Source organism: Rhea pennata, chromosome 12, assembly GCF_028389875.1.
Source record: "Rhea pennata isolate bPtePen1 chromosome 12, bPtePen1.pri, whole genome shotgun sequence".
In the NCBI taxonomy this organism is placed as follows: Eukaryota; Metazoa; Chordata; class Aves; order Rheiformes; family Rheidae; genus Rhea; species Rhea pennata.
In genome coordinates this window covers 20,879,261-20,903,532 of record NC_084674.1, presented here as the reverse complement: position 1 = coordinate 20,903,532, position 24,272 = coordinate 20,879,261, and the positions used below count along the sequence as shown (strand labels likewise).

The 24,272-nt window shown below is 53.1% G+C and overlaps 1 protein-coding gene across 1 annotated transcript in view; it reads left to right on the top strand.

Moving 5' to 3' along the window:
- DNAH1 (dynein axonemal heavy chain 1) overlaps positions 1-24,266 on the top strand; it is an 80,947-nt gene extending 56,681 nt beyond the window's left edge. The window contains exons 54-79 of the mRNA XM_062585135.1: positions 700-810; positions 2,035-2,220; positions 5,051-5,242; positions 5,911-6,078; positions 7,276-7,467; positions 7,915-8,046; positions 8,583-8,708; positions 9,416-9,535; positions 10,636-10,785; positions 11,238-11,398; positions 12,631-12,856; positions 12,941-13,136; positions 14,146-14,297; positions 15,149-15,345; positions 15,778-15,922; positions 17,510-17,668; positions 18,155-18,286; positions 18,649-18,819; positions 19,286-19,465; positions 19,555-19,731; positions 20,533-20,703; positions 21,493-21,623; positions 22,017-22,161; positions 22,430-22,636; positions 23,292-23,526; positions 23,951-24,266. Coding sequence (XP_062441119.1) covers positions 700-810; positions 2,035-2,220; positions 5,051-5,242; positions 5,911-6,078; positions 7,276-7,467; positions 7,915-8,046; positions 8,583-8,708; positions 9,416-9,535; positions 10,636-10,785; positions 11,238-11,398; positions 12,631-12,856; positions 12,941-13,136; positions 14,146-14,297; positions 15,149-15,345; positions 15,778-15,922; positions 17,510-17,668; positions 18,155-18,286; positions 18,649-18,819; positions 19,286-19,465; positions 19,555-19,731; positions 20,533-20,703; positions 21,493-21,623; positions 22,017-22,161; positions 22,430-22,636; positions 23,292-23,526; positions 23,951-24,072 — 4,284 coding nt within the window. The 3' untranslated portion in view covers positions 24,073-24,266. The remainder of the gene's footprint in view (positions 1-699; positions 811-2,034; positions 2,221-5,050; positions 5,243-5,910; positions 6,079-7,275; positions 7,468-7,914; positions 8,047-8,582; positions 8,709-9,415; positions 9,536-10,635; positions 10,786-11,237; positions 11,399-12,630; positions 12,857-12,940; positions 13,137-14,145; positions 14,298-15,148; positions 15,346-15,777; positions 15,923-17,509; positions 17,669-18,154; positions 18,287-18,648; positions 18,820-19,285; positions 19,466-19,554; positions 19,732-20,532; positions 20,704-21,492; positions 21,624-22,016; positions 22,162-22,429; positions 22,637-23,291; positions 23,527-23,950) is intronic.
- The last annotated feature ends 6 nt before the right edge of the window (positions 24,267-24,272 follow it).

Sequence of the window (24,272 nt, the reverse complement as noted above, 5' to 3'; positions counted from 1 at the left end):
AACCAGCAGCTGGCAAGGATGAGTAGGAGCAGGCAGTGTCAGAGCTGATGCTAGAAGAAAGCTGCCTTTGAGAGTTCATGCATTTGACAACCGCTGACCTTTTGCAAAGGGGTTTGCTCTGAGAAGCAGCTTGCAATCCAGGCTGCAATCTTTCCTCCTCTGCTTTCCCTCACCAGGGGAACAAGAGGTGCACACAGTGTGGAATGACAGACATTTTGCATGTCTCTACACCACAAAATCTGCATGTGCCGGGTAGAGGTAGTTCCATGTGCCTGAATGGGCACTGGACACTCATGAAGTCAGGTCCAGGCTTTTACAGGTCTTGGAAATAAGAGCAGTGCTTGGGCTCTGCCTGTCAGCCGGGGATTAAGACCATCCCAAGCTGCAACACAGTTTTGACTGGCTTTAACAAGGACCATGAGATCATAAGATTTAATAAGAGCTTTAATGGCTATTTGTGCAGCGGACAAGTGTCTGCAGCAGCTGCAGTCATGATGTGCAGGCACCATTAGGTACTGCTATCTGCATGCACACCACAACAGAACTGCTTTCAAACCCAGCCTATTTATGGCATCAACACCAAGGCAGGACCTGCATTACCAACCTGACTGTGGCAGGGAGCACCCAGCAGGGCAGCATAGGCCTTCCCTGGGGCTTTCCATGGCTGCTGCTCTGGCTCACTCTGCTCTGCTCCCCCAGCTCCTGCAGACAGCAGAGGATGTAGCGAGGATGCAGGAGGAGCTGGAGTCTGCTCGCCCTCTCCTGGCGGAGGCAGCCAAGGACACACTGGCAACCATGGAACAACTGCAGGTACCACTGCTGGACAGCCAGGCACTTTTCCAGTCCACATGCTCAGACTGGACAGTAGTGTTGGACTGTGTGGTCAAGAACAAACCTCTCAAGCACCAAACGGCATCTCACTGAGTTGCATGGTGGCACTTCTGCCAGATGCTGGAGGGACAGTATAGCGACCCCAGATTAGCACAGCAGGTGTCTGTGGTTGACAGCACTGCAAGTGAGATTTGCCTGGGGAACCTGCTGGGGACCCTGCTCAGATGTTTGTGGGGTCTGGTTTCAACATACCAGACAGTTGCTGGCAGAGAAGACTGCTCCTCTGCCCCATGCTAACCCACAGCCTCATGGGTCAGAGAACTAAGCTACCATATTTGTCCTTTTCTCTACAAAAAGTTTTTTGCTGATTTAATTCCTTGGGGGCACAAGCTAGCAGCAGCATTAACACATACTGCTCAGCTCTAAGAGCAGATTGCTCTTGCTGAAAGGCATAGTCCCAACATTCCCCAGCCCCAGACAGCCGGTCCAGTTGCAACCTGCTGCTGCCAGCCCAAGGCTCACTGTCACATAGTCACTAACTCAAGTGCAGAAGAGAGAACTGTCCCCTGTGCTGGCTCTCACCATCTTCCCCCTTTCCTCACTGCCTGTCTCCCACCATAGGATGGCCAGATTGAGACAGAGAGCAGAAGCAGTAGCGTCACACAGCTCTGCAAAGAGAGGAAAGTTTATAATCTCTCATCTTCCCACATAGCTTACTGGAGGTGACCTGATCTACTCACAGAAAAGACTTGGTTCTATTCCACATTCCCTTACACCTCCTAGTACTACTTTGAACTGGGGGGTGGTAGCAGCCAAAGAACTTGTGGGTAGGCAGAAGTGACAGCTCTAAGAACAAAACCCTCAAATTTTATTACTCCTCCATCTCCCTATGTATTTGCTGTCATATCCACTCCCTCTGTTACTCAGGAAGATAAGTAGAGCAGCTAATTGCTGCAAAGCTAACACCATTCCAGGACAGCCAAAACCGGAGATTATGGATCACCTCTACAAGCCAGAAAGTCTCCTACCAGTACGATGCAAGAAGGGGATTCCCAGGAATGGCTAAGCTCTCGCATGTGTCTGCCACTCTAGCGCATGACCTGCCAGAAAAACTAACTGTGATCCTTACGTGGAAATGCTGAAGCAGGCCAAATAGGTCTTCTGGCTCCAGCCATGCTTCTGAGGCTATCTGTGGTGTTGCAGGAGGATGCAGCTGTGGCTGAAGAGACACGAAATGCTGTGCAGGCTGAGGAGATGAGAGCCAAAGCAAAAGCTCAGACAGCCCAAGCCATTGCAGATGATGCTCAGAAAGACCTGGCTGAAGCACTTCCGGCCCTGGATGCTGCTCTTGCCAGCCTGAGGAACCTCAACAAAAATGATGTTACTGAGGTAACTGGACTGGGTGGAGTGGAAAGGTGGGTCTGGAGAGGAAGCTGGGCCTGGTTGAGAGAGGCCTGTCTGAGGTGCTGCAAGGCTGCCAAGGCTTTGCAGTCAGGTTGCTATAACTGACTTGGACACTTTGCAACAATTTCCCTTCCATGGGCTTTCAGTATCCCCAGCCTTTTGCAGCACCCCTTTCCTGGGGTGAGGGTCTGTTTGGCTGCCCACGCAGCTTCTCAGCACTCAGCTTCACTCTTTAAGAGCGAAGAACATTGAACTGTAGAGAGACAGCAGCTGGCTGGTGTGTGGTGCTCCATGTTCTTTACAAATCACACCAGAGTCAGGGAGTCAAGGAGTGCTCACCCCATGGCGCCTGCCTGCCCACTTCACTGAGCCTCAGTGAGCCAAGCTGCTGGACCTGCTCTCTGCTAAGGGCTGAGCAGCCAAATCCTTTGGGCTCTCTGAGGTTATATGTATGTGAGCTGGGAAACTGTGCACTTGACTCCACCTACTGCTGGCTATTTGCATGCACACCTTCGACCAGTCACTTCTTCCTCACTTCTCTGTCCAAGAGAGACAGCTATTGCTCTGGCCTTGTCCAAGGGGACAACTGCTAGGCAATACCATAATGTCACCCTGAGTGCAGGCTGCACAGCACAGACCGTTCTAGCATCCCTCTGTATCCATGCCAGCGGGTGTTTTTTGAACAGGGCCCTAGCACTGGGCAGAGAACAGGAGGGGGCAGAGGCTGAGGGGCTTGACTTCAAGGAATACTGGCTTCAAACAGGATAGTCAGAGAGCAGAGCGATCCTGACCCTGCAGTGGGAAGTGTCACAGCCCACACCCCTAGCTGAGAGAGCAGCCTCAACAAGTGGCACCCACAGATTTCATCATCTGCAGGGGATGGTAGTGGAAGATGCAGCATGAGATCTTGCTGCATGCGATGTGACAGCTGTGAAGGGAAGGGATAGCCGCATTACTCTGATTGTGAGTAACAGACCTTTTTATTCACCATAAACATACACAGCTCCTTTCCCCAGAGGGAGGGGAAGACAGAATCAGTCCACTTGCCTCCAGGCGAGGGCTGAGATCTGTCTCACACAGCAGCGCTGGTGGCTGGCCCTTTCCCACTTCCCTGTACCGCTCTGCCAGCTGCATTATAAGCTTGCTGATCTGGCTCAGGACAACAGCGGTTTGAAAGTTCTCCACTTCCACATCTGTCTGAACCTTCCTCAATGCCCACTTTGCCTTCTCCTCTTCCTCTGCCAAACACTTCAGGTCTTGCTGCAGGTTTGTTTCCCAAACTTGGAGCTTGTTATGCTGCTAGAGCTGGCAGGCATTGTAAGCTGGCAGCTCCTCAGCCTCCTGCTCCAGGGCCTCCAGAGAGGAGTCCTCATCATCCAGGATTCTGCTTGGGAACCGTAGGACCTGGCTGCAGGTCTGCAGCGCTTAGTCAAGGGCATCACCTTCCAGGATGGGCTTGCCTGCAGCTGGCAGGGCTTCATAGGCCTCCACCTCAGCTAGGCGGAGCACATTCTCCTCACCTACTGTGTTGCAGAACCACTTGAGGAACTGCTCTGTCTGGGAACAGTCAAAAAGCCAGTCAAAGTCCTTCTCACAGAAAGAGTCCACATAGGGGTAGATCACCTTAAGTTTCTCCAAAAACTCTGCCACTCTGTTTACCACATCATGTAGGAAGATCCAGGAGCCTCTCTGACTGAACACGGCAAAAATGGCCAGCAGTAGAAGGAGCAAAACAGCAGACATCCATAATGGTCCCCACACCCAAAGCCAACACAAGGATACCCAAGCAGCACTACTGCCTACTTGAGGAAGGACTTGAGCAATCTCTGCACAAGAGCTGCTGACCAACTCATAGGCTCCTTCCTCACAGCATTCCCAAGTCAGGGAGCACAAGACAAGCAAGACCCCATAGAGCAAGGAAGAAAGCGTGCTCTACCACTGATATTCCATTCCCTTACTTGCCCTCACCAGGGCCATACAGCTCTGGGACCTCTGCTCACGCATCTTCAGCCTGTAGAAGAAAATGGCCATTGCAGAGCATTGGGGCAGGTTTTTTTCAGCCTTTCCGCAGTTTGTTCCTTCCCTTTTCTGATCATCAGTTTTCCTTGCAGATCTCTCTCTCACCCATCTATACACTGCATCTTCTGCAGCCACAGAAGAAGGATGCCTCACTCACCACATCACTATGAGCTAGTGATGTGGGCACTACCGCTCCTGCCTGACAGGAAAGCAGAGCCCCTTTGGCCCCTCAGCCTTTCCTGCTCAACACAGAATGCACACAGCCTGTCACCCTCATGTCACAACCCCCTCTACCATTAAGGGGGAAGCTGTGTGTGAAATACCCATCAACAAGCAGTCCTCAGTGTGATGATCAGCCAGCAGCAGCTCTAGTGGCTCAGGGAAGGCTGCCAGGGACAGGGATCGCTCGTGCTCAGGGTAGAGACTGTTACATGGGGGAAGGTCAGGAGGAGAGACAGGATTTTCCCATCAAAACAGCAGTTAGCTTTTCCCAGCTCACTTTCTGGCCTGTGGTTGTACTTTTCTCTCCCTAGAATTATAGGGAGTATAATCAAAACATAAATACCATGCAAGATCACAGCTTCCTCCTGTCCCCCAAGCTCTCTAGCTGGACTTGGCAGAGGAAAAACACCTCACTCACACCCAGATGTCCTGCCTCTGGTCTCCATCTCCCCTTGGCTAGCTCTGAGGAATGTGCACTCCAGTTTCTCAGCCCTTCTACAGTTCTCCAGCAGCTACTGCCGGCACAATACAGAGAACCAAGCCAAGCCACTCTGTCTCTTGTTGTGTTTTGAAGGTACGAGCAATGCAGCGGCCTCCGCTTGGTGTGAAGATGGTGATCGAAGCAGTTTGCATCATGAAAGAAATCAAGCCCAAAAGGGTGCCAGGAGAAAAGCTGGGCTCCAAGGTGGATGATTACTGGGAGCCAGGCAAGGCCCTTCTGCAGGACCCAGGGAAATTCCTGGACAGCCTGTTCAAGTACAACAAGGTAAGCAGTTGCAGAGGAAGGTTTCAACCAGGGATCAGGCACTACATCGTAGAGAGCCTGTTCACAGCTGTGAAGCCAAAAGTCATGCATGAGGCTCCTCCTGGGCACTACCCTTTGGCCCCACAGAAGACAGGGGCTTACTTCGCTTGGAAGTCCTTGTGTCAGTTGACTGCACTTCTTTACCTCTGGCAATGGGACCCAGAGGCCCAGGTCCTCCCTTTTGCCCCCCGGCTCTTTCCACTCAGTGGAACAGGACAGGAACTCTGACACATGATATGTGAAGGGACTTACCTGGTTCCACAGCAGTGCCTCCTAGGCCTCAGCATGTGGCAGTTTGGTTCCTCTTGCTCCAGTGCAATGCCTTAAACTCCCTGCCAGGTCCCGAGGCAGTCTGCAGCTACAGGAAGAGTGCTTAGAGCTAGAAATCACAGTCATCCCTCACAGGTGGGGATGCAGAAGACCTAGCTGGATTTTGTTGTTCCCCAGATGTCGCCTCAGCAGGGCATTGATTTCTGTAACCATTCAGCTATCTAACAGAAATGAAAAGCAGAGTTTCTTTCTTCATCCGTGAGACTTCCCATTGAGCCCATAGGGCCCTAAGCCCTTTCAGACCCTCCTCAGTCAGCTCCCTAGCACTCTTCTGATTTCTCTCCCACTATTCCTTACAGGACAACATCGCAGACTCTGTGATCAAAGCCATCCAGCCATACATTGACAGTGAGGAGTTTCGGCCATCTGCCATTGCCAAGGTCTCCAAAGCCTGCACCTCCATATGCCAGTGGGTGCGTGCCATGTACAAGTACCACTTTGTGGCCAAGGCTGTCGAGCCCAAGCGGGTAAGAGGTGACTTCACTGGGCCATACTGGGCATTAGGGAGGGCAAAACTAGCAGCTCCCTTCAGAAGAAGATGCTGACATCAACAGCTGAGTGGTGCAGGCCTGGCCTTCTGTTCAAATCAAGGCTTGGCCCAAAGTTCCTTAAGCCCAGAGTACATTATTGTAATGAAATGTGAGAAATCAGTCTAGAACATGTTGGGCAGAAATGATACTCTGTTCTTAGGGCTGAGTCTTGGCTCAGCAAAAACTGTACTTACAGAAGCATTCCCACATATCACTTGTATTTCAGCCTAATCTTCTCTAAGCTTAGTGATTTCTTTATTATTTTGGGCAAGCAGAGGAGCCTTTCCTCCCTTTCACCAACAGGATATATCCCAAGCTCATAAAAGTTGGCACAGGCTCCTGAATTTGCAGAGCTATGCAGAAACACCCTTCCCACCCCTACTATTACTCCTAGGTTTGCAGTAGACCCCTGGAGTTAAGCAGATCACTTAAAGTCAGAAAGTGAAGCAGGCCAGACCCAGAATCCTTTCCTCCATGCAGCAGAGCAAACTCACACCCTTTAATTAGCCAGTTGGTGTCAGACACAAGAGGATTTGCAAAGTTAATTTAGAGGCTTTTGCAGTTTAAGTTGTACACATTAACGTAACTGCTGTGGGGCCCCTGCACTGCAATACAGGGGTTTCCAAGTCTAGCAACATAATTGTCTGATGGAAACTGGGCCAGTGCAGAGATGGCCCTGTGCCTTCTTCCACCCAGCTGAGCATGCCAGTGGCCTTGCCATGCTGTAGGTCTTCGAGTACAAGTTCTCACTGTTAGAAGACCAGCAGAAGAGCCTACCCATATCTCCAGGGTGGGCGAGGGATGTTCACTTCAGTCCCTGACCAAGCTGAGCCCTGCTGCCTGGGAATATGGTGCTTGCTCCAGGAGCAGCACCATTTCAATAGGAAGTACCTCATTGTACTTTGTTTTCTTGAGGTGGAATCTTTGGATAGATCCCATCAACACATAGAGGAAACATTACAAAGCCACCCCCCTACAAAGCCAGTGGTGTTTTGATAGCTTTTGGCATGGGGGGAAGGATCTCAGTTCCATAACAAATTATAGCTCTTCCCCAGGTCAGCCCCTGCCACAAGATCTGCCTTTTTGCCTGGCCACATGCCTGACAGATTCACCATTATCTTTGCCTCTCCTCAGCAAGCCTTCCGGGAAGCAGAAGAGGACCTGCACATCACTCAGCAGGTCCTTGAGGAAGCTAAGGACCGCTTGAGAGAGGTTGAAGATGGTATTGCCATACTGCAAGCCAAGTATAAGAGCTGTGTAGCCAAGAAGGAAGAGCTGGAGATGAAGTGTGAACAGTGTGAGCAGAGACTGGGCTATGCTGACAAGGTAAGAGATAGAGCCAGGTTCTGCTTGTTTGCACAAGACATCCTGACATCAAGCCCAGGAGGGCAGTGATGAAAGCCTCCCCTATACCTGCCACTTCCACCAACCCTGTCTGCCTTCAGCTCAGAGCAGTGCTGGGACAGAGCTGCCTGGCTAGATCTCAGCAGCACAAAGGGACTGGGAAAGCTCAGCTTGCTGGGCATTGCTGTGAAAAGCTGCTACCCTCCGGTGGCACACACTTCCATAGCCAGCAACAGGGCTCCAGGGCAGCCCTGTACTCCCAGGATAAAGTACTCAAAGATGAGCAGTGGGGACAGAATTCAGGCTGTGGCAGGGGATACCTTAGGACCCCTGGTCACCCCAGTCATCTGCTGTGTTACCCAGATTTAGGAGATCCAGGAGGCAAAATTAGGCCATACAGCAGCTCCTGTGTTTGATGCTTGTTCACAGCTCATTAATGGCCTGGCTGATGAGAGGGTGCGCTGGCAGGACACCGTACAGAGCCTGGATTACATGATCAACAACATTGCTGGTGATGTGCTGGTTGCAGCTGGCTTCGTGGCCTACCTGGGCCCATTCACAGTAAGTGTGCAATACTCCTTCTCCCCAGGGGGTTCGGTTAGCTGCTTGCCTCTCACTGTGGCAGACCAGATTAGCTGCAGAATCACAGAACTGTTGAGGTTGAAAGGAACCTCTGGAGATCATCTAGTCCAACTCCCCTGCTCGAGCCAGGTCACCTAGAGCACGTTGGCAGGAATTCCAGTGGAGAGATCAGAGGAATCAGGTCAGATTTCACCCTGCTTTGGGGTTAGCAGCCACAACTGCTACCTGCATTGCCCAGCTCCTCTGGGCCTAGAGGCAGCCAGGTTACTCTGCTAGCATCCCCATGTGTCACTACCTGCTCAGAGCAAAATTAGAGCTGTAACACCACAATCTATGCAAAGCAGGGTACGCAATATGGGGAAAGGGATGCAAGATCCCTCCTGGATATCTCTGTCTCCATTTGTGCCAGAGGCTACACTTGGCCACATTTGAACAGAAACAGGAGGAAGGTTTAGACAAATACAGCAGACTAGCTGCAAGTAAAAGAATGACTGTGGTGGTGCTTCTCATGGCAGGGAGACTACCGCACAGCACTGTGCAAGGAATGGGTGAAGCAGCTGTCAGAAAACAATGTTCCCCACACAAAGGATCCAAACCTGATCAGCACCCTCGGAGACCCCATGGAAATCCGATCCTGGCAGGCAAGTGGCAGAAAGAAGCACGTGGCAGAGCGAAGGGAACAGCACTTTGGGCAAAGGCCAAAACACTCAGCTCACAAATCACTAGGAACAGCAGTACCAGAGGACAGACCCTAGATTGAATAGCTCAATAACAACTAAGTGCCTCCACGCCTCAGAGCTGGAATTGCTGCCAGGGTCTGGGGCTTCTTGTGCAACAAGTGGACACCTTCAGAGTTCCAGCAACATCCACAGTAGCAGTAGCTCTGGGGGTATCACACACCTTATCTGTAAGGTTTCACCTTTACATGCCACAGAGTTAAAGCAGAACCCCAACCACAGCCTGCCCAAGCTTAGCTTTGCCAGCACAGCTCTCTCCCAGGGCTTAGCCACCACAGTAGAGCTGCATTTTGGGGCCCAGCTGCTGCTAGCAGTACCATTACCACCATTCCCTACCCAGCCACAAGCCCCATGCTATGACCACACAGGGGCCAGGGCAATAAGGGCTTCTCAGGAGAAGCCTCATTATATAGATGTAGCTACCATCCTATCTAAGTAAACATAGCTCAAGGGGCTGGGACCTCCTGAATCTGGGCACTAGAGAAATTCTAACACCCACATCAGGCACACACACAGTAAGGGAGACCAGACTGCTGAATCACAGAGAGAAAGCTGCGCTGTGCCATCAAATGTTCCCAACATCCAGTACACAGCTTTTTCTGCTTCACCAGATTGCCGGCTTACCCAACGACAGCCTATCTGTGGAGAATGGGGTAATAACACAGTTCTCCCAGCGCTGGACTCACTATATAGATCCCCAGGGACAAGCAAACAAGTGGATCAAGAACCTGGTAAGAGCTGTGGAGAGGAAAGCCAGGTCTCCTGAGATGGGAGAAGGAGCTTTCTATTAGGAGCGGCACAGAGTAAGGCCTTACAGTATCAAGCTTTAGGTTACAGAGCTATGAGACCCCCTACTGTTCCAGCCATGCCTCCCCGGCACTAGAGAGGCCTCACAAGCTCTGTATTCACCCTGACTGGATTCCCCTGCTCAGGGAAACACACACACACACTAGGAGGGGGGCCTCTGCAAACAAGTGGAGAATCAGATTCCAGTTTTGGCTCCCCACCAGCATTCTGAAAGACTTCACACCCTTCACCAGACCACAAACCAGGCATCTCTCATAAAAGTCTTCAGGGATAGAAGGGCTCAGGGTAGCATTACCTGGCTACTAAGCTCAGCACTGCCAGGATCCCAGATACACAGACCACACACTCCCCTCTCCCTCTCCCTGTCCTTTTGAAGGGTCAGGAGGGAAGGTCTGGCAGCTGCTCCCATTCTGCTCCCTGAGGGCTTCTCCCACACACCTGCACTCACTTTGCAGGCAAAAGAGCTCCAAGCTGCCAGTGACAGTGCTCTGCAGGGGCACTGTCCAGGGCTGTTTTCATAAGGCGCTGCTGTCTGAAGGAGATTTTTGCCATTCCGTCCTTGTACTTGCTGCTTAGTTGGGCATGCTGTAGTGTCCAGTGACCCTCCATAAGAGGACTAAATGTGCTGAAATAGTCAAAAACTGACTGAGCAAGAAAAGATGACGTTTCTGCTGTTTCAGTGAGTTAAATTGGCATGCTAGAGATCTGCCATGCACCAGAGCTGGCCTGAGAGAGTGACAAGATGCAGCAGGGAGAGGCAAATAGATCACCTTGTTGGGCACCAGTGAGGCAGCAGGTTGGCTGAGCAGTAGCCTACATACCCCAGGAAACATCACATTAGGAAACATGTTACAGACCTGGCCCCCCATGGGGACTCAGGGCCTGAGTGTGTTCTGTTGGGACCCAGGTGTTCCATAACCCTTCTTCTTCCTCTCTCTCAGCACAGCAGTAATAGAGTCCTTGGCAGCACATCTGTGCAGTGCTGGGCTCCTTTCCATTCTTGCCCTCCCCTGCTGCCTTTCAGGAGAAGGAGAACAACCTCGAGGTGGCTAAGCAGAGCGACCGGGACTTTCTCAACAGTCTGGAGAACTCCATTAGCTTTGGGAAGCCCTTCCTGCTGGAAAATGTTGGCGAGGAGCTAGATCCAGCCCTTGAACCTGTCCTGCTGAAACAGGTCCTGTCTCTCACCTTGGCAAGGAGTGGGCAAGCAGAGTGCAGTGGGTATCTAGCCAGGCCGAAAGGGGATACCCAGGCATAGAGGAAGGTAGTCATACCCCTAGATCAAAGCTGTGGATTTGCAGGTCTCTCTGGACAGGCAGCATTCACATGGGTGCCCTCTGCTTTGTGCTTTCCTGTCTTGGCCAGGGGGGGCCATGTGTTGGTAGCCTCTCTCTTGCCTTCAGTCTCCTAGCAGCAGATCTTTTGTCCTTGCCTGGCAAGCAGGGCCGTGGCATTTAACTGCTCCGTTCAGGTGCAGGCCTTCAGGTCTGCTTAGCAGCTTAGAGCTCCTCTTTCTCTCTCCTAAATTTCTTCTCCTCACCTCGGAGTCCAGGGCATAATGGGATGCTTTCTCTCCTGGGAGGGAGACATCCCAGCCCCACCTGTCTTTATCCCTCTCTGGTACAGACCTACAAACACCAAGGAAACACAGTGCTGAAGCTGGGGGACACAGTGATCCCCTACCAAGAGGATTTCAGGATGTACATCACCACCAAACTGCCCAACCCTCACTACACTCCTGAGGTCTCCACAAAGGTCACCCTCATCAACTTCACCCTCTCACCCAGGTACCTGCTTGCCCTGGTAGCTGCTCACCCTGCTCAGTCTCATTCCCCATGATCCTTGAGCCTTTGGCCCGTTTTTCCTAGTTCTCAGCAGCTCAGGAAGGAGGAGTGAAGGTCACGGAGAATGGTGGTCACATCTCTGCTCTGCCACAGACTCAGTGGGACCTTGGGCAAATTCCTGGGTATTATTGCACCTGGTTCTCAGCGCACTGCAGAGGGCTGTGAGGTGGCCAGCAGGGCTATGAGGCATGCAGACAGTGCAGCGTGGCCCTCATGTAGGCTGTGTCATCCCTCAAAACCTCTGGAAATTTTTAACAGCCATAACAGTCCAGAACAGAGCGTGCAATTAGCTGCGCTAAGGCCTGGTTCCGCACACATTGTCCTCACGCCTCCTTCCGTGCTTAGGACTCAAACCTCCACCTCCAGCGCTCCATCTCCTGGGGTTTGCTGTGCTTTCTTTCTCTTGGCCCGTGTTCCTCACATCTTTCTCCTTGTTTGAAAATTTCAGACTGTTTGTCTGTCCCCCTTCTCCTTTTTCTAGTCAGCATGTGCTATGGGTTGAATCAAACTGCAGGAGCAGTTCTGTGTGCAGAGCCATTGCCCTGCTACTCCCAGCTCTGGGCTACTTTGTCACCCCAGTACTATGGGGGTGTACCCCACAGTATTACTGTCTTCTCCTGAGCCTGTCTGTCAGCCTGGCACTGCCTGTGCAGCAGCACATCCTGCAGCTTGGCAAGCACAGCCTTCTTAGCAATGTTAATGTTGTCATCAGGCAAGTGGCTGTCCCAGGCCAGGTGAGGGGACCATTGCCTCAGGAACCTGTCTCCAAAAGCACCAAACAGGGAAGAGTGTAAGAATAAAACACCACATAGTAACACCCTCCTGAATCCTCTCTCAGCTTCCTACAGGTTGCAGCTCTGGGACAGAGCCCCAGTATATTTGTGTTTGTACATCTAGTAAGTTACAGCAGATTTTTGCTTGTGAAATTGTCTCTTTGGTTGTTAACACCACTTCCTGCAGCAGAAAGTTCCCCAGCCTCATCACCACACGCAGGAAGGACTAGTTCTTCACTTTGCCGCTGTCTGTGCTTGTGTCTCACACTGGAAAAGGCAGTGGCCAGTCAGGCCTGTGGAGGTGCTGGGCCAGAAGCCAGGCCTAGCACCTGCCTGCCCAGCTGAGGCTGGTATGCACCATGGGTACACCAACCCTATCTTCACCTCTGGCTTTCATTGCAGCGGCTTGGAAGACCAGCTGCTGGGACAAGTAGTAGCCGAGGAGCGGCCTGACTTAGAAGAGGCCAGAAACCAGCTGATTGTTAGTAATGCCAAGATGCACCAGGAGCTGAAGGCGATAGAAGACCAGATCCTCTACCGGCTCAGCACTTCCGAAGGGAACCCTGTAGATGACCTGGAGCTCATCAATGTGCTGGAGGCATCCAAGCTCAAAGCAGGAGAGATTGAGGTCAGAGTCAGAGGTGCTCTCCCTCTGCAGCTGTGCATCCACTGCCAGCCCTGCACTAACTGTGACATCTCTACTCTTCCCCAGGCCAAGGTAAAGGTTGCAGAGCAGACAGAGAAGGACATTGACATCACACGCATGGAGTATGTGCCCGTCGCTGTCCGCACCCAGATCCTCTACTTCTGCGTCTCAGACTTGGCTAACGTGGACCCTATGTACCAGTACTCACTCGAGTGGTTCCTCAACATCTTCCTAACAGGGATCACCAGCTCTGAGAGGGCAGGTACCTTCAGGGAGCCCCCTCCAATCCCTTCCCTGTGCCACATACCTAGCCCATCAGGAGCAGAAGCTAGGGTACCTACAGAGTCAAGGCAGATATGACTACTTGCATTGGATCTCAGCATAGCCCAGAGCTACCCCTAGTAGCATCTGCACAGCAAGGGGAGATGTGGTCACAGCAGGCCTGGCAGCCTGCCCGCCGTTCTCCTTCTCGCTACTTCCCTGCTGACGTGTCCACCCAGGCTGGGGAGCTGCTAGTGCCAGGGCATAGACAAGGCACATGCCACACCAGACACTGTATGACTCTCCTCATGGAGCCACCTTCATGCATAGGTCCTGGCTGCTGTTGCCAGGCAGCACCTGCTAACTAGGATGATGCTGTGCTGGCTGGACCCCTGGCTTGGTGCAGCGTGGATTCCCTCCTGGTGCTAGAGCATGCTTTCTCTCCTGCCAGCTTTCTCCTGAACAAGAGCAGGATCAAGCAGCCCTTCTAGCTGGAGTGCCTCCTTTCCTTGGCGGGGGGGAGGAGGGGGGCAGGGGAGGTGGAGTTTCACCCTGCTACTGCATGGCCGGACCACTGCTCATCAGACACAGCTGGGGCTGGTAGTTATGGGTCAGTAACATGCCAGACTGAACACGTCAGCTGTGGGCAGCCCCCATACAGGCACCATCTCCTTCCTCCTCCAAGGCCCTATGCCTTCCAGGAGGATTTACCCCCCCCCCCCCCCCAGCTGGAGATCTATGGTGTCTCAGCAATGCAGTAATCACACATAACACACCAGAAAACATCTGGTGCCTCTGTGTAATATACTGAATTTCAAAGCCTTGGCCTTTTGTGGGGGGTTTCTGTGCAAGTGGACAAGCCCACTTGACCAGGAGAATATTTGCAGAATATTTGCTTTGTCATGAGTGCATTTTTATTGCCCAGCCAAACTTCAGACAGCTGCTGTGGAGCACACCCTCCACATCACCCTCAGCACCTCCACCCTTGTCTGGTTGTTACCTGTTTTCAGACACCCTGAAGGAGCGGATTGTGAACATCAACAACTACGTCACCTTCAGTCTCTACAGCAACGTGTGCCGCAGCCTCTTTGAGAAGCACAAGCTCATGTTTGCCTTTCTGGTGTGTGTCCGGATTATGATGAATGAAGGGCAGATTGACATGGTGAGTAAGTTGCCTCAGTGCTTTGGTAGGACCCCAGCCAGGGCAACTGAAGCCCAGCCCTGGGCTGGGTGTAGGGGTTTCCTACTGCAATCGGCTGCTTGTCTTGGCAACCAAGGTTGTGTGCAGGAAAGGCTTGCTGAACCCAGTCATCCTGCCAGGGCTATTTGGAGGCTCCCAGCAGTAGCTCCCTCATACCTGTTGGAGAGTATTTTTCCACCCATGAATAAGTGCTCTCAGCAAGGGGTGGGCTTTCCTGCAGAGTAGCACCATGATCAAGGGGAAACACAAAGGAGGCTGCAAAGCACCAAGAAGCTGCCTGGGAAGAGAGTACTGGCTGCTGCCCCCTTCTCTTTCCCTGGGTCCCTAAGACAATGTGGGATTGGGAGCTTTTCCCTTACCTTGCACAGCTTGGCTTTCTCTTCTGCGTTTAGGTGGACTCTGCTGGATCCCCCTGCCTGTGCTTTGGCAGAGCAGGTCCGTTCCTCACAAAGCTCCCCAGAGACACAAGCCTTGCTGTGGCCTTGGGCCAATATTTCCTGAGGCTGGGGACAGGCAGCCCTGTTGCTCCTTAAAATACCTGTCAGGCTAGTGGGCAAACCTGTGGCCATTCTACTCACTGAGATCTCAAAGCTTTCCATGTGCTTGTCACAGCAGAGAAAATCTAATGGTGACTGAATGGTCATGTTGAACTCACTAGCCTCTCCAGTTCACTTACTCCCTGATACCTACACCTGGCAGGAGAAGCAGCCAGAAAGTTACTGTAGGGTTTTACTGCAGTACAGCACAAATGTACATGCCTCAGGCCAGACAGGCAGGCTGTGATCCATGGCCCTGTCCTATCCCCTTCTCAGGACGAGTGGCATTACCTGCTGTCAGGAGGGGCCATAAAGACGATGCGGGAGAACCCAGCTCCTGAATGGCTGTACGAGAGAGCGTGGGGAGACATCCTGGCCTTGAGCAACCTGAAGAATTTCTCCAGCTTTGCGGATGATTTTGCAGACAACCTTGCAGAGTTCAGGGCCATTTTTGACAGCCCCAAGCCTCACAGGTGAGTCCACTCTGCCTTTTGCACACATCAGTCTGCACATCTTGGCTTAGCTGTGCACCTGGCTGGTGCACCCTCCGGGAAAGCGTGGGGAACTGATGAGGCTGCAGGGCTGGCTCTGCTCACAGCCAGTGTAGTGGCAGGCAGGGAAGAGGCAGGGGCATCTCTGTATCTCCACGAGGGCTGCCTTTGTCCAGGCAGGCCTGGTGTGAGTCCTCTCTGGAGCCTGGGCTCCTGGAACTGCTGCTTGCTCAAGGCAGAGCCCATGCAACACCTCAGCCCAGCATCACTTAGTGCTTTCCCAGTGGAAGCAGCTGTTTGGAAGGACCTCATCCTTCTGAAACCCAGCAGCTGATGCCTGCATCCAGTGCTGGATGGCTCTTGGGGATCTGCAGGATCTGGCACATCCCTGCAAAACACATAATTGCTTTGCAGAGAGCCCCTACCTGGGAAGTGGGACACTGCGCTTGATGCCTTCCAGAAGCTGCTAGTTCTGCGATGTCTGCGGGGAGATAAAGTCACCGATGCCATGCAGGACTTCGTGGCGCTGAACCTGGATCAGCGCTTTATTGAGCCACAGGTAACTGGCCATACAGAGGCAGTGGCAGAGCTGGGGGTGGAGCAGGAGATCCTGAGCTTGTTGTAAATGGGACATCATCTCCCATTGCAGTGAGGCTGCTGATGCCTCTCTGCAACTACAGCTGAGGAAACAAACTCAGGGAGAGTGAAATGACTTAGAATCATAGAATCAGTAAGGTTGGAAGGGACCTCTGGAGATCATCTAGTCCAACCTCCCTGCTCAGCAGGGTCACCTCGAGCATGGTAGACAGGGTTGCATCCAGGCGGGCCTTGAAGATCTCTAGAGAAGGAGACTCCACAACCTCTCTGGGCAACCTCTTCCAGGGCTGTGTCACTCTCACAGTGAAGAAAATCCCCCTCACGTTCAGGTGGAATTTCTGTGCTTCAATTTCTGCCCATTGCCTCTTGTCCTGTCACATGGGACAACTGAAAAGAGTTTGTCCCTGTCCCCTTGACACACTCCCTTCGAGTACTTGTACACATTGATCAGATCCCCCCTCAGTCTTCTCTTCCCCAGGCTGAACAGGCCCAGCTCTCGCTGCCGTTCCTCAGAGAGTAGATGCTCCACCCCTCTGATCATCTTCGTAGCCCTACTCTGGACTCTCTCCAGTAGCTCCATGTCTCTCTTGTACTGGGGAGCCCAGAACTGGACACAGGACTTGAGATGAGGCCTCATCAGGGCTGAGTAGAGGGGCAGGATCACCTCCCTTGACCTCCTGGCAACAGTCTTCCCAAGGCACCCCAGGATACCATTGGCCTTCCTGGCCACAAGTTCACATTGCTGGCTCATGGTCAACTTGTCATCCACCAGCACTCCCAGGTCCTTCTCTGCAGAGCTGCTCTCCAGCTGTTCAGCCCCCAGCTTGTACTGATGCCTAGGGTTATTTCTCCCTAGGTGCAGGACTCTGCCCTTGCCCTTGTTGAACCTCAGGAGGTTCCTCTCTGCCCAGCTCTCCAGCCTGTCCAGGTCTCTCTGGATGGCAGCACAGCCCTCAGGTGTGTCAGCCCCTCCTCCCAGCTTGGTGTCATCAGCAAACTTGCTGAGGAGGCACTCTGTCCCCTCAGCCAGGTCATTGATGAAAATTTTGAACAGGATGGGACCCAGTACTGAGCCCTGGGGGACTCCATTAGCCACAGGCCTCCAACTAGACTCCACGCCACCGATGATGACCCTCTGAGCTCTGCCTTTCAGTCAGTTCTCACTCCACCACACTGTCCACTCCTCTAACCCACACTTGCCCAGAGGCTGCCAGACAGCCTGGGCTCCCATAGAGCTGTCTGCTCAGGACACAGTCTGCATGCAGTAGTTAAACCATGCTGGGAGGAAGCAGACGGTGCAAGCATAGGAGCAAAGAGATTGAATGAAAAATGGTAAAGTAGGTACTGCCTTGATTCCAGTCCTGCCTAAAAACGTCTGTACTGGGCCATTGTTGAACTTAGTTCTGGCCTCAGCACTCAGGTGAACATTAGTAACTTGGAGAGGTGCTGGAGGACAGGCAGAATGAGGAAGGTACTGTGTGTGGTGCCAGGACGTGGCCTCGATGTGCATTCCCACAACAGACCCTCTAAGCAGCTTTACGTGTTGCAGACCACCAACCTTTCAGCTGTGTTCAAAGAGTCCACTGCCACCACCCCCCTCGTATTTGTGCTGTCTCCTGGCACTGACCCGGCTGCTGACCTCTATAAGTTTGCTGAAGAAATGGAGTTCTCCAACAAGCTCTCTGCTATTTCCCTGGGCCAAGGCCAGGTAAGCTTCTGGTGCCAACATGGAGTAGTGCTGTCATGCCACGACTCTCAGAGATCCCACTTAGCTCCAGAGAGGCAAAACACCCTTGCAGCACAGTGAGAGCCCCCTCCCCCTCCTGCCCCTAGGCCCTCCCTTACTCGCCTTCTGATAGCTGGAGGAGCTGATTCAACAGGAAGGGCTGCATGCCCCCCGACCATGCCACCCAACCTCCTAAATCCATCCCTAATTCTTCCATTCCCTCCACCTTCCCACAGCATGACCCACAGGTCTAGTGAGGTGTGTAAAGGCCAATGCTGGGCTGTACTCAGGTGGTGAGGATCCAGCTGAGCCTAGGGGACAAAGCCCAGGTCTAACGGGTACTGCACGGTCCGGGCTATGGCTCTGAAGGCTGATCCTTTCACTCAGCAGCTACCTCCCTATCTAGGTCAGCAGGGCGCATCCCCTAATGGGGCAGAGCCTCTGATCTCTTCTCGTCTGCCTCCTCAGGGCCCCCGTGCTGAAGCGATGATGCACAGCGCCATGGAGCAGGGCAACTGGGTCTTCTTCCAGAACTGCCACCTGGCCCCCAGCTGGATGCCTTTGCTGGAGAGACTCATCGAGGGCATTAACCCTGACAAGGTGACACCCACCTTGTAACTGGAGACAAGGGGAAAACTAACCCAATGCTCTCATGTCCCTCACAAGAAGCGCTACCACTTTGCAGCTGGTGTAGCCGCTTGCTGAAGTTTCCAGCCTTCAGGACCTTTGGTCTCACACAGAGCCTAATGAAAAGCCCGTGGGTGTGGGCAACAGAGGTGTGGGGTAAGCTGTTTTACTAAGCAGCGTACTCTCTCTGAGGATGTCAGGCGTGGAGGCATTCACCTGGCTGGAGCCCAGACCTCGTTCCATCCCCTCCAGAGCTTCTCAGTAAAACCGGAGGGTTGGTTCAGGAGCGGCTGCAGTGGCTGTGTCCAAACCCTCTCTACCTTCTGGTTCTCCAGGTGCATCAGGATTTTCGCCTCTGGCTCACCAGTCTACCTAGCAATTGCTTCCCTGTGTCCATCCTCCAAAACAGCTCCAAGATGACCATTGAGCCTCCCCGCGGGGTCAAGGCCAACCTGCTTAAGTCCTACATTAGCTTCAGCGATGACTTCTTGAATTCTTGCCCCAAGGTAAGACCTAGGTCCTGCTTTAGGTTGCTGTCCCCAGGCTAAGCCTGCTCAAACGTGTGCTTTCCACCTGCACTCTGCTTCTCTCTGTGCTGGACTTCGCCCTCCACTAGAGATCTCACGTGCTAGAGAGTGTGAGAGGTGACATTTCTCAACATCCAGGATCTCCTCTGTGATTGGCCAATTTGAAACCGCACTTCCACTTTGAGAAATAGAAGCAAAGGTTTCGCAGAGGCCTGGAGTAAGACACTTGCAGCCCTATTTAGGCAGGCGTGAATGCCCGCAGCCTTCCCCACACAACAGCCTGTTGTCTGAGGTTTCCACCTCTTCAGGCTCTGGTTGACATTGCTGAAAGGCAGGTGGCACACCTTGTTTTCTGCCTGCTGCCAGGTCACAGTGGGTACTTACCCCATCCCGATTCGTCTCCTCCAGTGCTGAGCACTTCTTCTCTCTGCTCCGTTGCCCACAGGTCACAGAGTTTAAATCCTTGTTGCTGTCACTTTGCCTTTTCCATGGGAACATGTTGGAGAGAAGAAAGTTTGGTCCCCTGGGGTTCAACATCCCTTATGAGTTCACAGATGGAGACCTCCGCATCTGCATCAGTCAGCTAAAGATGTTCTTGAGTGAATACACAGACATCCCGTACAAGGTGAGAGCACAGGCTAGCCCCCCGTCTGTGGAGGGAGCAGGTTCACAATCCACGCATGGATAAGAAAGCTGTCCCATCTTCTCTTGCAGGTTCTGAAGTACACAGCTGGGGAGATCAACTATGGAGGCCGTGTGACTGATGACTGGGACAGGCGCTGCATCATGAATATTTTGGAAGACTTCTACAAGCCTGAGGTTCTAATGCCTGAGTTTGCTTATTCCGAATCAGGGATTTACAAGCAGATCAGTACCTCTTATGACCTGAACGTAAGTACGTGAGTGAAAAACACATACCTGCATAGATCAGGGCACTAGCACAAATGGAGTCTCCCCCACCATGACACCCACAGAATTTCCAGTTCCCTGGGGGAATATAGGTTAGTAAGAACCTGGAAGCCTTAAACCGCTTTCATCCATCTGCATCTGTTTCAAGCAACTGAAGGAAAATAATGTCTATTGTAACAGGAAGAGGTAACAGAACCCCCTAGCTGAAAGCATTTGTACTCTGAACCATTTTGATAAAACTTCAAGTCACCTGTTATATCAGATACTTTAGATTTAAGCATCTGATGAGCTCTCTTGGAGACACTGCAGGATCTTTGCTACTGAGCTGCCCATTCCTGTGGAACGTTTGCTTCATCATGGGTGCGGTTTTATTCTCCAGCCACACCTCACACCATGACCATGGCCTCTGCTCAGCCTCCAAGCCTGTCTCAGAGGGGCTGCTACTGCCTTGATCTCTCCATCGCCCGAGTCCTTCTGCCATGAGTCAGTGTTTCTGGACACGCAAAAGTTGCCCCTGAGTAACAGCCGTGAATTACACGTTACTAGTTGCGACAGGTGACAAGAAGCTGTGTAAAAGTCAGATAAATGAATCTCAAGCAGCAAGACGAGGAGCATCTTCCAGCTGAGGCTGCAGGTCTGCAGTCTGCTGGGATCAGTTTTAAACATCCTTAGCTTAGTCATTTCTTTCGAGCCAGGCGCCTGGCAGCCCAAAGGGGCACTAGAATTTTACGTCCGTGCTCTTGCGCTCCCGGACGTCACATCCTCGTGTGTACTCCTCTCTAGGGGTACCTCCAGTACATCAAGAGCCTGCCACTCAATGATATCCCAGAGATCTTCGGTTTACATGACAACGCCAACATCACCTTTGCTCAGAATGAGACTTTTGCTCTGCTGGGGGCCATTATCCAGCTGCAACCCAAAACATCTACATCTGGAGGCCACAGCAGGGAAGAGGTGGGTGTTGTCAGTCCCTAGCTGTGCCACAGTGTGTCGCAGACTAACAGTAGGAAACTAGAGACCTGGGTTTCCTGATTTGCCTCCTCATTGGATCCTGATACTGCTTTTGGTGGGCTCAGGGCTGTGGGATCACCAGGCAGTTTGCTTTGCCAGCAGAGGCCAAGCTCAGGCCACCAGGCAGCCAGCCTGTAGCACCCATGGGCCAGGAGAGCCCCGTACCCTGCCTGCCCCCAGGGCTGCAGTGCTGGGAGGTGGCAGCAGAGCTCTATCCCATCAATGCTCTGGCAGCCGGTGCTGGGCACTGCTTGGCTGCCAGTCCAGCTCACACGCTCCCTTTCTTCACTTCCTCTGTCCCATCTGCCTCTTCCTGTTTGGTCCATGAGAAGTTCCTGCTGGCTAATCCCTGGCTCAGGCCCCTGCCCCCTCTGTAAGTATCCCAGTGATTTCACCCAAATAGGCAGAGATGTTGCCTAGTCCAGCTGGGTGTCCCCAGATGCAGGGTTATTTTTCTCCACCTAGAGGTTTTTTTCCCAAGTAGAAAGAAAGGTTTTGGAGTGTTGGCCAGGACTCTGTGGGGCCCCACAGTGGCTGCACCACTCCCCCCACAAGTCACAGCTAGACTGAGCAAGCCCATGGCTCGCTGAACCCCAGCCAGCCCGGCATGGCCAGTGCTGAAACCCCTGCCTGTGGGGTGCTGGCAATGGCATCCCCATCCAGGCATTGGGTGTCCCCATTCCCACAACCATGGCAGGGAAGGTGCTTACCTGCTTGCTGCCTGCCTTCCAGCTCGTGGAGGAGATATCCAAGGACATCCTGGCCAAGCTGCCTCCCCCCATTAACCTGCAGGAGGTGATCCGCAAGTATCCAGTGCTCTACGAAGAGTCCATGAACACGGTGCTGGTGCAGGAGGTGATCAGGTAATCCTGGCAGCACTCCAGGATCAAGTCCTGACCTTGTGACCAGCTGGTCCCTTGGGGAGGGGCAGAGACGTGCACGCCCCTGCTGCCACCCACCCTTGGGAAACCTCCATGCCAAGCATGGCTGTCAGCACAGGCAGTGGGGTTGGAAACCGCAGCAACAACTTTGTTATCCCAGCCAGAGCCTTCAAGTGATGCCTGTACTAGTGGGGACTGAGCAGTGTCTCCTTCTGCTACTGTCAGCTCTCCAGGGCTCGGGGGGCAGCTACAAGAGTCCCATTGAGCAGAGATCCAGGCTCCCTCCAAGAGTCTGGGCAAATTTCAGACGGGTGATAAATCTCTGCATTGGGTCTCTCCGTTTCATCTGCGGAAACATCAGCTGTTTCTCCCTAGGTACAACAGGCTCTTGGAGGCGATTGCTCAGACATTAAGGGATTTGCTGAAAGCTCTCAAGGGCCTGGTGGTGATGTCCTCTCAGCTGGAGCTGATGGCCGATAGTCTGTACAACAACACTGTCCCCAAGTTGTGGGACACCAAGGTATGCTCCTCAGCTAGCTCAACCACCTTTAGAGCTCACTTAGGCCAGGGGAAAGGGTCTTCAAAAGCTACAGGTGACTGCAGGCCTGCATGGAGCAGGCCCTTGTTCCGCTGGTGTGCGGAAGTCTCCTTCCCACTGCAGCTGCACAGTCATTCTCAGCCTCAGGCTGTACGAATCCCTAGGCTCTGGGCAGCCATCAGCAACTAGGGCACAAGGTTTGGGGTGCTTCTGTATGCCTTCAATGCCTTCTTCTGTGGCTGCCCCGCAGGCCTACCCATCACTGAAACCCTTGGCATCCTGGGTCAACGACTTGCTGCAGCGGATTGATTTCCTGCAAAAATGGATCAGCCACGGGATCCCTCCTGTGTTCTGGATCAGTGGGTTCTTCTTCCCCCAGGCATTCCTCACTGGGACCCTGCAGAACTTTGCTAGGAAGTCTGTGATCTCCATCGACACCATCTCATTTAACTTCAAGGTCAGTAAGTTAACCTGGGTCACTGGATTTCTGCTGGCTGTTCAGCATCTGCTGCTAGAAAGCCCAATATCCAAGAAGCCACAAAGGCAGCAGTTCTAGCCATGCCTTACCTAGGAGATGGAGCCCTTAGGGTTTACACACAGGGTCTAGCCCCAAGGGGCCCGGTTGATGGAAGCCCTTCTGCTTTGTGCAGAAGTACAAAGCCCCTACGCCACCAGATGCCTTCATGAGATCCTGGAGGCAAGCAGAGACTTCTCCAGACCTCCTCACACTCCTCTCTGCCGAGTCTTTCTCAGGCTACCCACAGCCTTGTGCTGCAAGGGTAAGATCCCTGATGGTGCAGCCCCAAGACTGTTCCTGGGACAGGGTAATACAAGCAGGGCTTATCGTTTGTGTCCAGATCAGCAACTAAATCCCTCTTGCTGCAAGGCCAAGAGTGGCAGCACACTAGGAACACCTGTAGCAACCCCAGCAAGCAGTTTGCATGGCCAGAGGCCTCCAAACACAGTCCAGCACATCCCAGAGTTGGGACAGGTCCCCTTTGGCAGCACTGACTTAACCAAGAACAGGTTAAGAGGGTCCAAAGGAGGTCTGGGTGCTTAACCCCCAGGGACATAGCTTCGATCACAGCCCTGGGCCCACTCTCCTCCTGCAGGTACTGAAGGAGTCAGCAAGTGAGCTCACCTGCCGTCCTGATGAAGGTTGCTACATCCATGGCTTGTTTCTCGAAGGCGCCCGCTGGGACCCCTCCACATTTCAGTTAGCAGAGTCACGTCCCAAGGAGCTTTACACAGAGATGGCCGTCATCTGGCTGATTCCTGTCGCCAACCGCAAGCCTCCAACCACTGGCATCTACCTATGTCCCATCTATAAGACACTCACTCGCGCAGGTAGGCACCTTGAAGGCAGACCTCCAGTAGCAAAGGAGACTGGAGTAGCAGCAAGGCTGCTTGCACAACCTGTCCAGGGGAGCACTTCCTGCTCCCACCACACTGGTATGGAGCGAGGCACGCTGGCCGAGGACATCCAGGGAAAAGGGTCTCACTTGTGGCAGCCTCGCTACCCAGCAGCTCCTCTGGTCAGGCGGTCTTTAAGAGCTTGAGCTCCGACCTTGAAACACACCTGTCTGTTCTTCCTCCTCTGCTCTGCTTGTCACCCAGTGCTGGGACAGGACTGGGGACCTCACACAAGAAAGCTCCTCTGGGACTCCCCGGTCTGTGTGCAGTTACCTGTGCTCCCTGCAGCAGGCCTGCCCTGCGCCCCGGGGTGCCGTACGACTCCCTCCTGCTCTCATGTCCCCTCTCCCCATTACAGGAACGCTGTCAACAACGGGCCATTCCACCAACTACGTGGTGGCTGTGGAGATCCCTTCGGACAAGCCCCAGAGGCACTGGATCAAACGGGGTGTGGCCCTGATCTGTGCCCTGGACTTCTAGCCACCAAAGCTGCCCAGGCAAGGAAGCCTGATCCCGGACCTGATCCCGGGCCTGCACAGGCCCGTGCACAGGTAAGAAGCATGGTCAGCCAGCAGGAGACAAGTGTTAACTGCTGGACTGCTGCTCCCCATCAGCTCCTGCCCTCAGAGCTCTTTCCTGTACTGTGCATTATAAATAAAAACAGCTCGACTCCACCAGCA